This window comes from Leishmania panamensis (genome assembly GCF_000755165.1).
Source record: "Leishmania panamensis strain MHOM/PA/94/PSC-1 chromosome 34 sequence".
Taxonomy (NCBI): Eukaryota; Euglenozoa; class Kinetoplastea; order Trypanosomatida; family Trypanosomatidae; genus Leishmania; species Leishmania panamensis.
This window is the reverse complement of record NC_025881.1, coordinates 1455576-1467710: the sequence shown is the minus strand read 5'-3', so window position 1 is coordinate 1467710 and position 12135 is coordinate 1455576. Positions and strand designations below refer to the sequence as shown.

General features: G+C 55.5%; 3 protein-coding genes across 3 annotated transcripts; all 3 read right to left on the bottom strand.

Annotated features, from left to right (window-relative positions):
- Positions 1–114: 114 nt before the first annotated feature.
- On the bottom strand, positions 115–1233 carry LPMP_343880 (protein kinase A catalytic subunit; the record flags this gene model as incomplete). The annotated part of the gene is made up of 1 exon (XM_010704508.1): positions 115–1233. The coding sequence occupies one exon, from the start codon at positions 1231–1233 to the stop codon at positions 115–117; it is 1119 nt and encodes a 372-aa protein (XP_010702810.1).
- Positions 1234–2843: 1610 nt separating this feature from the next.
- LPMP_343870 (protein kinase, putative) lies at positions 2844–7094 on the bottom strand (the record flags this gene model as incomplete). Its single annotated transcript, XM_010704507.1, has 1 exon — positions 2844–7094. One exon carries the CDS (start codon positions 7092–7094, stop codon positions 2844–2846), a length of 4251 nt encoding a protein of 1416 aa, XP_010702809.1.
- Positions 7095–9168: 2074 nt separating this feature from the next.
- Positions 9169–9882, bottom strand: LPMP_343860 (mitochondrial carrier protein, putative; the record flags this gene model as incomplete). The annotated part of the gene is made up of 1 exon (XM_010704506.1): positions 9169–9882. One exon carries the CDS (start codon positions 9880–9882, stop codon positions 9169–9171), a length of 714 nt encoding a protein of 237 aa, XP_010702808.1.
- Between the last annotated feature and the right edge of the window lie 2253 nt (positions 9883–12135).

Here is a 12135-nt window from a genome sequence, read left to right as displayed (position 1 = left end):
GCTGACAAGACGGTAAGAGGGCTGAAAGTGCCCTGCTCCGATGAAGGAGCAACAAACAGAACAATAACACCGCTGTTACGCACATCATTCTTGTTATCAGTATTGCGTAGGAGTCTAAAAGCCTTTGAACTCAGCCTGCTGCGCCGACGTCAACGCAGGCGTGCGGTCGACCGGGCTATCCGGGTACTTCTCGAAGTTGCTCGTGTCGCCAGGGCTCTTCACCCTCACCGGGATCGGCGCGGGGTAGTAGCGTGCATACAACTTGTCCCAGTTCGCACCATGGAAATACGGGTGGTTCTTCACGTCCGCGGGCCCGCCCTTCAGCGTCCCCAGACGCTTTGTGTGATCCGTCTGCAGAAGCCCCTTCACAAGGTCGCGCGCGCGGCCATCGAACCAGTTGGGGAACTTCAGCCGCCCAGCAAGAATCTTCTCGTAGATCCGGAACGGGGTGTCGTCGTAGAACGGCGGGTATCCTGCGATGAATTCGTACAGCAGCACGCCCATCGTCCACCAGTCCACCGCCTTCCCATGGCCCTTGCTCTGGATCACCTCTGGTGCAAGGTACTCTGGCGTCCCGCACAGCGTGAAGGTCCGGTCGGGCACCTTCTTCGCAAACCCAAAGTCCGTCACTTTAACGTGCCCCTTGTTGTCCAGCAGCAGGTTCTCTGGCTTCAGATCGCGATAGATCACGTCTAGCGAGTGCAGGTACTCGAACGCAAGCACCAGCTCCGCATGGTAGAACTTCGCCACGTCGTTAGGAAACCGCCCTGCAGTGCGCAGGTGCGTGAACATCTCGCCGCCCATCACGAACTCCAACACAAAGTACACCTTCTTCTCGTCTTGGAAAGAGCACATCATGTTCACGATGAACGGGTGCGACACCTCCATCAATATCCCCTTCTCCTGTGCAAGGTGCTGCTGCTGCTTCATCTTGATGACCTCCCGCTTCTTCAGGCATTTGATTGCGTAGTACTCGTCCGTGCCTTTGCGGTGGGCTATGCGCACACGACCGAAGGACCCGGTGCCGAGCGTGTTCTTCATCTCAAAGTCTGAGAGTGCCCAGTAAGAGGTGTCGGGCTTCTCAAATAAATAGGCTGACTTGGCGTTTGTCGCGATGGCCGGCTTCGACGGGTCGAGCGGATTCGAGACATTCGTTGGTGACTTCGACTTTTCCTCTCTCTTCGGGAGGATTAACGCCGGCGCTGCACCTTTGTCCATGGCAGCAGACGACATGGTGTGCCTTATGTCCTCATACAAACACACAGACACGCGCACGACCTCGTTCCCTAACGTGCCTTCACAAGGCGGTGGAGTGGCGCCTTGCGTCCGTCGGAGAAAAAAAGGCCGCTCAACACTAACGCTCAGTGAAACTTGCACTTTAGCGCTCGAGTCAGGGTTGTCGATTGATGCACGTGGATCGCAGTGAGGTATGTACAAGATCAAAACTAAGGCGACAATGGCGTTCAGTAGGGATGAAGAGGGAAAAAAGGGAGAAAGGGAAAAGAAGAGAGGCACACAAGCACCCACGAAGAGACAAGGGCGAGAAGCAGCAGAGAGGAGGGGGGGGGGGGGCAAGCACACAGCACACTGTGCACGCACAGGTGATGGGTGGAACACTAAACGGGAAACAAGATGAAAAGATCTACAGAATAAAATGTAAGGGAGGGGGAAAAACAGACCACAAATGACTTCACGAGAGTGTATGGGGAAAGCAAGCGGGACCCTGTAAGTCCGTCGTGAGTACAGCAGCGGTTCTCAGAATGGAGATGAGAGAGGAAAGAAGGTGGAGAGGATTCAGCATGATGACGTGATCCACAGTAGGTGGGGGAAGCGAGCTCTTCGAGGAAAGAACGACTAAAAGGAGCCGAAGAAAGTCCTTTCCCGGAGATCACGCCCGAAACTTGCAGTCGTTGCGGGCTGCTCACAGTATTGCGCCAACATGTAGAGGCACACGTAGTTTGGGTGGTGTGACTGTGAAACGTCTAGCGTCCCCCCTCTTGCAGGTAACCATGACGAGGGGGCGAAGCTACTGGAAGAACAGAGGAATCACAACGAGCACCAGAGACTTTCTAGAACGCTTTGAGGAGGAGCCGCACACATCTCTCTCGGCTTGCGGTGCACCGCTCTTCTTTTACAAGCAGATGACATGTCAAGTTAAGAGTTGGAGTGTTTTCTGTTTGGTTCGCCTCTTTCCCTTCCTTTCGTGAGTACATCAGCCTGCAGTTCACATGGCGACCCGCATCGCTGTCGTGAATGCCAAGCGCGAGCATCATTCACTACAAGCGTAAAGCAAAAAAAAAAAATCGCAGGCAGGCAGGGACAGAGGGGACGAGAACGAGGACGCATCACACAGCACAGAGAGAGAGAGAGAGAGAGCGATCAATACAATTAGTGAAGGGACAGCGGGAACGCTAGAGACAGCGGTTACCCGCCTTCCTTCCCTGAAATAACACCATTTTTCGTAGGGTAGGGTAAGAAGGGAGGAGGAAGCATCATGGAGGTTCACGATTCTTGTCAACATAGCGCTGTCAAATCACGTAGAGGGCGAGGAAGATAACCCACTCGTATAACCGTTTGTGTCAGAGAGCCGTTGCCCTCGTACGAAAGAGGAAAGAAAGAATGCGTAGAAGCAAGATTGACGAGACACTGATAGCCGTGGGTATAATATGAGTCTTAGTAGCGCTGTAATCGTTGGGGAAGTGGGGAAGCACCTTGGGCGCTGTCTGACATCAAAAGGCAAAAGAGATACAAGCGAAGTGCGGGCGGGTGTCGCACATCTTCGTGGCCGCCTCTGTTTGTCAGTGTGTCTCGCTCTTTCGACCTCCTCTTCCGCCGCCATAACCTTAAACAACGTGAAAGCCGTCACTGGCATGCGCCAAGGCAATCTCCAGCTTCTCCTTGATAACCTGTTTGTCGTTGTAATCGGGGAGGTCTAGCTGATTGGTGCAGCCGTGACCAACTGGCAGTCGCGTCTCGTCGGAGCAGCGCAGTACTTTAATCTTCTTCACGGCCCCGTTCACTGGCACGGCCGCCGCCGCCGTACAAAGCTGCAGGAAGCGCCGCAGATTATTCTGTGACATGTCTAGCAACACCTCCTTCAGGTACTTGGGCGTGTTGGAGGTGGAGTCAAAGCCTTGGAACTCCAATGCGTCAACGATGACCTGGGCCGAGACATGCAGCTGGCCGCATAGGAGTAGCAGCAGATCCGAGGGAGAGAGAAGTTTGAGGTGGTGCTCGAGAGACGGCTCACAGTAGAACCCTTTCCTCATCGCCTCCAGCGCCGTGCGCCGGCGCTCCACCAGGTCGAACTTCTCACGAAGGTCAATGTAGTCGCTCACGCTCTCGGGTGTGAGGGGCGAGTCCGTCGTGTACCGGCCGTCTGTCTGCGCCTTCAGGAACTCCGGGGTAAAGTGGGAAAAGTCAAGCCCAGCCTCCTCGAGGTCGGTGGCGGACAAGAGACGCAGCCGCTTCAGCGTGTTCGCGATGTTCGCGTCATATTCCTCCAAGTCCACAAACGACGGCTCAGCGTCGGAGAGGAACTTGAGTACGGCTGAGCTCAGCTGCAGCGGAATCTGGCGATTCTCGATGATGCTCTTGAGGAGCACCTTGCCGAGCAGCACGAACAGGTCCGGCGCGATGCCATCCGCATCCGGCGCAGGGAGGTACGGTGCGGTGGAGAAGAGAGCAGAGCGAATCGCAGACTCGTTTGAGGCGCTCGCCGCCGCACCTGCCGTGTTAGACGCTACAGGGGAGCCAACGGACTGCGACGGTGCTGTATCAGCATCCTCGGTAGCTGCGCACACGAGAGCCTTCTTCACTAGAATCATCTGTTCGTAGAACAGGTTGAGCATCTCCGTCGTCAATGCGCCCTCGTCGATGCCGGCCTCGCCCTGGAAGACAACCATGATGGGAGAGAGCAGGTCGTCGTTGTCGAGGTGCTGAAAGATGTCGCGCATGGACTCCACCATGTGGTTGCGCGAGACGGACACCAGCACCTTCTGTTGATGGCTACGGCGGACGGCGTAGATGTACGAGCGAACGGCGTCGATGCGCTCGTCGCTCTTGGCCAGAGCACTGCTGTTTTGGTTACTATTCATCGAGCTGAGCGTCGAGCTGAAGTACGGGTGCGCCAGCAAGTCGTAGGCCGTCGCCCGGTTTGCCGGGTCCTCCACGAGCACTGACGCGATTGCGTCGGCTAGCTTCTCGTCACCGCCGACAGCCTTGGCCGGCACCTCAATCCGCTTCTGCTCTGGGAGCAGCAGCGGCAGATTTGGCTTCCCTAGCGATGCATCGTGAAAGTACGCGTTCTGCAGCGTCACCTCCAGCATTGTGACCCCCAGCGCCCACATGTCTGACATGCCTGTGGACTTAGCCTTTGAGCCCGCCTCGCACAGCAACTGCTCAGGTGCCATGTACTGCATCGTACCCGCGAGGCCGCAGCTACCGTTGGTGCTGCTCATTGTAGCTGTCAGCGTCACGTCAGCAACGCCGAGGGCGCCGTGGTCCTTGGCGATGCCGAAGTCGGAGATAACAGGCCGCCCGTCATCTGCAATGAGTACGTTGGACGGCTTCAGGTCAGCGTGGACAATGCCGCGCTCATGCAGATAAGCGACGCCGCTGGCAAGTTGACGAAGCATGTCCTGCACCGCCACCCACGACATTGGCTCCTGCTTCGACAGTAACGTTCGCAGACTGCCGCGGTGGTAATAGGGCAAGAGGATGTAGGCGAAGGGGCCATCAAAGAAGACACCTTTGATACGTATAATGTTGGGGTGGTTGCAGGAGGAGACGATGTTCACCTCGCGCTGAAAGCTTCGGCGCGCCGCATCGTCGTCGATGGAGATCTCCTTCACAGCGACGTGCTCGCCGCGACGCAGCGCGTGGTACACCTTGCTGTTCACAGTGGACGACAGAGTCGACACAACCTGGAAGTCGGAGAAGGAAAGGTTCTGCCACAGTCCGCTGCCTTTTACAAGCCGCAAGATTCGTGAACCATTCGCCATCGACTTCCACGCCAACTCCGGGTGATCCTGTTCCACCAGCTCCATGATGCGCGTCTGCACAGCCTTCTGCTTCTCGTGGATGGCAGCAATACGCTGGTGCAGTCGGTTCACCTGGATCTGCAAGCACTGGATCTTATTCTCTGGCTCATCACGAATCTTGAACCACTCAATTTCGGCCTGCAGCTGAATACGCTGACGCTCGTGCAAGAGACGTTGCTGCTCAAGCTTTGCCTCCTCCTCTAACAGGTTGTCACCCTCGCGCATCGTCTTGAGGAAGGTCTCCATGTCTGCTTTCACGCGTTCGACAATGCTGCTCATCTGGTCCAGCGCCTGCAACCGCACATCGGAGAGCTCCTTCGTTGTGGTTTGCGCCACCTGGCGCGCATGGACCTCCAGTTGGGCGTTGAGCTCCACTGCCTCGGCGAGGAGAGAACCTACCGCCTCCATTGCATTTGCCTCCGCCTTCAATGCGTGCAAGAACGCCTGCCCGGCTGCGTCGGTGGCGGCGAAGCACTTCTGCGCCTTTCGCACTGCCTCGTTGATCTCAACACGACGTTGCAGCAGCTGACCGAGATCGGTACCAGCAGTCGATGGGCTCTTGGCAGGGTGGCTCTCGTCTGGCGTCTGCGCTGACGACAGCGGTGGTGGCGCCAACGCCTTCGTTGTTAGAACAGGGCTCGCTGGGGCAATACAAGAGGCAGGGGACAAGGACAAAGTTGAGGTAGTGGCATCGGTCGGCGCTGAGGCGAGCGTCGACTCAGCTGCACAGGCCCTCGTCATGGACTTTATCGTCTCACTCGCTGCTTCCGTCGGGACGCTGGATGGCGTGCTGTTGGCAACCGAACCAAATTGACTGAAAAAGTTCTGCTCCTCCTTGGCAATTTTTTTGAGCTGCGCAATCGCCATCTCAGCCTGCGCAGCAGTGTCCCACAGCTTGTTGAGTGTCGCGTCACGGTTGCTGCGTGCGTTGTGATAGGCGTTACTGTCCTGGTGGCGCACAGCACGACGCAGCTGTGACTGCTTCTCGTTCGCCTCCTTAGAGAGGGTGGAGAGCTCACTGGAGGTGGCGATGCTCATGAGGGACTTGATCTTGTCGGATCGCTTGTTGCACGCTACAATAATATCCTGCGCATTGTACTTGGCCACATACTTCGCTGTCTCGTCCCGCAGGGCCGCCGCACGGTGGATCTCCGCCTCAAGCTCGTGGAGGTCCACTTCAGTGTTGCCGAGTGGAGGCTGCGTGTCTATGAGGTGTGCCGGAGCCGCCAGCCACGAAGAGCGCGAGCCGACAGAACTCTCGCTGTGGCGAACGGGCGAGGAGTCGCCGGGACTCATCAGCAGCGGTGTCATCGGCGCTCGCGCCATCTTCGACTCGCACTTCGCCATTGCTACTCGAATGGCCTCTTTGTTCGCATCGGGTGCCAGCGCCCAGGCCCTGCGCAGACTCTCCATAGCATGGCCAAAGTCGTTTAAGCTCATCTGCGCCAGCCCCAGCCGATAGTGTCCCTTGAAAAAGTTCGCGTTTATCTCCACAGCCTTTGCCGCGTCAGCGGCGGACTTCTCGAACTCTTTGATGTTGAAGTAGGCAAAGGATCGGTTGGTGTAGATGAACTCCGAGTCCGGATCGACCTCGATCGCCTGGGTATAGTAGCGAATCGCCTCGTGGTACCGGCCTGCTTTGAAAGCCTCGTTGCCCTCCTCACGCAGCCGCGTCCCGTCTAGGTTGGGGCTGCCAGTGGCGGAGAACTCGAGCGGGATGCGCTGCTGCTCTTGCTGTATCCACACCATGGGGGGCACGCCGCCGCTGTACACGCTACCGGGGGAGGCGGACTGCGCGCCTGCCGTCCCCGATGCGGCGTCGCCACCGCGACGACTCGGATTTGCAGACACGCTGACACTGGGACCACGGCTGAAGACGAGATTCGGCCCCATGGCATGCAGCACAGAGAGCGGGTGTAATCCTGACGAATCTTCGGTGCTGAAGGTAACCATAGTGGGTTGGCTGCTGGCATTGCCGACGCCGCCGTCACCACGACCGCCGCCTTGAATAATGCTCCGTAGCAGAGACTCGAGCGGGTTGCTGAAGCTCATCTTTGACGCGCAAGAAAAGGTGAGACACGACACGTCGAGGCGAAACAGGGACGTATGGTTGGGTGTGCACTTATGTAGCTTCGACTGCGTCGGCAGGAAGCAAACAAAGAGTGAAAGCCAACGGAGAGAATTGTTAGGGAAACGAGGGATGCAGAACAAGAGGAGAGCATCGCGTCCACCAATACAGACGAAGTCACGTGAGTAACACAGCGAGGGGACACGCTGCTATGCCCTCCCTCTCCCGGTCACGCCGTTAGGCACGCACAGGCAGAAAGAAACAATTGAACACTGCTGAAAAGACAAGGCTAAGTCGGGAGTCAAGTGCAAGACAACAAGCAGCAGCAGAGAGCGCAAAACACTTCAACGGAGCAGAGGGGAGGGGTGGCACCGCCTCAAGGAGTCTATAGCGAGGGGAATGCAGCAAAGAAAAAAGAGTCACAGGAGGAGAGAGATGTGAGGGAGGGGGAGGGGGAGAAATGACGCCGAAGTCCTCCGCGTCGGTCAGGAAAAAAAAAATGGAAAAAAGAATCCGAGTAACACAGAGGACAGAGAAAGAGCGAAGATGACTGCAAAGGAAAGACGTTTATAATGCCTGCAGAACAAAGAGTTTGGTTGACTGAGAACTATTCCCTCAATCCCCGTTGTCATTCCTCACGTTCCTTATATATATATATAATTTTGATTTGCAGCAATTGTTTGATTCTGGAGTCTGTAAGGCAAGTGGCAGCGACGCCGATAATATCGCCACCTCAGATGCTGCTACAACTCGTACAGCGAATATAGCTCCTTTCGGTCGAGAAAAAGTAGGTGGGAGATGTTGCCGGCCCTATAAAGGGGCTTAGGGCATACGGAGGAAGAGACAGGTGCACAGGCGCCCCGTGCTTGCAGACGAAGGGGAGTTGCAGGGGGGGGCGATTGTAACAACAAAAGAACAGCGATGTACGTGGGGTGCGAAATAGCGACGCGCTTGTTTGGCTCCTGGATGCTCTTGATAGCAGAACAGCTGTGAGATACGGTGAAGACTCACAAGGCCGTGCATGGCTTAACTGTGAAACAGGATTCGGTCATGGTAAGAGAAGCGCAAAGAGGGGACGCAGACAGAGGAGGTGAGGAGAAAAAAAAAAGAGAGAGGGGAAAACAAAAGGGGCAAGACACCCGATAGTTCCGTATAGCCATAATGCTCGCCAATTGTGCATGGGCCACTATTTCCTCCGCGCCCCGTGAAGAATACAAAAGTGCCAGAGGACAACTTTCTAGGGCGCGCAAATCGCCAGCGGAAGGTGCGTCTTTCAACACCAAAGCCCAAATAGCAGCATGAGAAGTTGGCTTTTCATTGACCGCCATCATGTATCGCCTCCATCCGTTTACAGCGGCAACCTATTCGTAACGAGTAGGGGTAATAGACATAACAGCGAGAGGGGGCCCGTGAGGCCTCCAGTAGTGACCGCTCGTCGGCCATCAGGCTTACTACACGACCACGCCACGGAGAGCGAAACTAGGATCCACTGCACGCAGCAGCAGACTTGCAAAAGTCACGCTTTCACGGAGGATGTTGAAATGTGGGTACAAAGCATTAGGGCGAGACACACCTTCACTGACGACGGCGCTGGACGTGCTGAGATGAGCAATGAAGAAATGGGTCCACCGGTACAGGCGCATTGAGTCCTTACTCTCTCCCTTACTCTCCCAACGCTTCCAGCGACGAGAAACACGAGATAAAAGGTAGCCCACCTCTCCAAACACACACACACAGTGAGGTTTGGAATAGCCACGCAAAGAAACGAGTCCACCCGCGCGGTGGTACGGCATCCAGAGAAGGTGGAAGAGTCGCGATCAGCGGTGAGAACACACACGCACACACACACGCACACGCACACAAGCTTGCGTTGAAGGGTGTATGAACCGCCAAAAAAAAAAAAAACGAATAATAAGACAGTCAAACGATATCGGGGCGAAGGAGAAAAAACACTCAAATACGCCATGTAAGGCAAATTGGCGAAGTCCACACCTCGACTCACGTCGCGGCGACAGTAACAACACACCGCAACAATCGCCGCCTGCGCGCACCCACGTCTCACCGCAGTTGTGACTTCAAAAACTCAAAGAAGCTCATGGTCAACGCCGCGTTCGGTGCGGTGTAGGCGATGCGACTGCCCACGCCCTTCCATAGTGCACGTATCCCTTCCTCCTTTGTTATTGCGACGAGCCCTTCCCGCAGGCTCCGATAGCGATACGCAAACAATCCCGACGTAGATGCGCCCACACCTCGACGATACAGTACGGCCCGCTGCACTTGCATTCGTGTCTTCACCAGCTCCAACGGATTGGTGAGCAGAGACGCCACTACGTTGCCACCGGCGCCAGCACTAAGTGCCACTGCAAACGTCGCCGGGGAGAAAGGCTCTGCTTCGTTACGGCTGCTCCGGCCACCCTGCATTGGCGCGCGTACAGTCACAGTATACAACTCGGTCAGTCTCTTCACCAAATACTCATAAAACACGAAGTACACGGCCGAAAATGGACCGAAGCTCGCGAGAGTAGAAGCGTATCCCTTGTAGAGGCCCCTAACCCCCTCATTCACTAGAATGCGCTGCAGTGCATCAAGGCTGCTGGTGTAGCGACACGTCAGTGACGGCGGTTGAGACTGAAGTCTCTCTTTTGCCACATCAATCGGCACCCATACGAGGCAACTCACCGTCTCAGCAGCCAGTCCGCACACGAAGAAGCGCACGCTGGACGGGGTAGCAGCAGCGGCGGCTCGCAGTGGCTGCAGCGTGACGTTCATCATACCCGGCCCTGGGGAACTTTCACCCGTCTCGGTCGACCCTGTGGCGCCGGCAGCTCCATCGCCAAACCTCTTCCACGCCGTGCTGCAGGAGTTGTAGGTGCTGAGGTAGAGGGCGACGCCTGGTGCAGAGCCGACAGCAGCCACCCCGACCCCACGATAAAAACCGGCGACGCCTTCCTTTCCCCAGATAGAGCGCGCCGATTGAAAGAACGATGCGTGCGGTGCCGGCGTACTCGTCGATGCGGCAGTGGCAGCGGACACGAGGGGGTCACCGGCGAAGCCAGTGAAGGTGACCGTCTTGATCGTATCCAGTGGGTGGCAAAGCAGGCGTGCGGAGATGCCTGCAAGTGCCGAGCATACCACTTCCATTCGAGCCGATGGTGTGCAAAACGGCTACGGCGGGGTTAGCAATGAACGACTGAAGTCATCTGAAGTGGTGCTCTTCGCAGCGAGAGGGTCGGTGCGTAGGCAAGAGGGAGAAGTCGCGCTTACCTAAAAGGCCACAAAAACAAACGCGCCTAAGCACATTGAGGAGGGTATTGACTAGGTCTCCCAAAACAATCAGTGAGAAGAGGAGGCAGATGACCCCACAGAGAAGGGAAAGGATAGGAATAGTAGAAGTAAAGGACTAGAACGCTACACAAAGTTACATTACTTTCCTTGGCACTACGCTGTGCGCCGCGTCACTTAGTTTGAGAAGCGGCAAAAGGCAGCAGCGTGGCGAGCCGAAAGAAAGACTGCCGCACGAGATGAAGAGAACACCCGGTTAGCGAAGACTGGCGTCGCAGAACGCTCAAGTACCTCTACATGCACGCATCGAGATCTTCGCGTGAGGGTACTCTCGCGCGCCTTGTAAGCGCGTGCCCCCAGTCCCTGGTGTAGCACTGTGAATAAAATGCCTAAACACCCTTGGGTGTGCGTGAATAAGGAGTGGGTATGTGCGTGTGGGGGGGGGGTTATTTTACTTTGTCCGATTAAGTGCACCTACTGAAGATAAACAACTTCTCTGCGTCAGTCTCATCGAGCAGAAACCACTAAGAGAACAAAGAAAAATTGTATAAGTGAGCAGACAAAGTCAAGAGAAAAGTCAGGCTAAACAATGAGAGAAAGCACGGATAGAGGAGGGATGCAGAGACGTATACGCCCAGAAGGGAAAGGCTGAAGAGAGATTGGCGCGGCAACAGCAACAGAGAATCAAGAGTAAAACGCAGTGGGCTGGCTTTACTCCTACGGAGGCCTCATCTCATCTTTGTTTGCCCCGCCCGTCCTCTCCTCAACCCTGTGTCCACCGTGACTCTCCTCTCTGTCTCGCTGGGTATGTCGCTCTTTTTGACTTCAGGGGAGCTCACACCACATTCTCCTGCCACTGTACGAGGGCGCGTGTGTGCATAGGTGTGAGTACCTATGCGCGTCTGTTTGTAAGTGTGCGCCGCCGGTAGGCACCTTGTCACCGGGGGCACGCCATTAACAATACACACGCACCCACACGAAGCTAACGTGCACACACTGATGAGAGAAGCACAAACCTAAAGGAAGCAAAAGATAAAAGAAAACAAACGAAAAATAAGAGAACAGGTGGAAAAAAAAAAAGAAATCACACCTGCCTACGCCTTATGCCTAACAGGAAAGCGGTGCGCGTGCTGAAGAGCTGAAGCAACTGTTCAGAAATCCAAGATGCACCCACACATACGTACATACAGCACCGCAGCACTGAGAATCGAAGAGACGCAAACGTGCCAAACCATCCAACCCAGAGGAAACGAGGTGCGAGCATGCGCGCCCAAAAAACAAGACCTCGAAAGCGAAGAAAGACAGAAAAGGGAAGAAAAAAAAACACACCACAGTGCATAATGTAGCGCAGAGAGAGCAAGAGGGACCTAGGGGAAAGCGGGGGAGGGTAGAAAAGGAGGACAAATGTGAAAGTAGAGCCGATACGGTTAGTACCAGAGCGAAAGGAATACGGTGACACCGACAAAACAGAGAGGATGAGACGCAAGATATGACGCTCTCTTTCCGAGATGCGCGCTTCCTCAAGTACTTCCTTTCTCGCTACAGGGCGAGAAAAGAGAAACAATCAACTCAAAGCGATGAGTTCGGAAGAACACGGGAGTATAGTGGAGAGAAAATGCAGGAGAAACACACAATCGCAACGAAAAGAGAGAGAGAGACAAAAAAAAAAAACATGGAGCAACTCATAAAGAGAAACATTCTTTTAAGAAGCGAAGAACGTTGCGTCTGTTCCGAGAAGAGAAG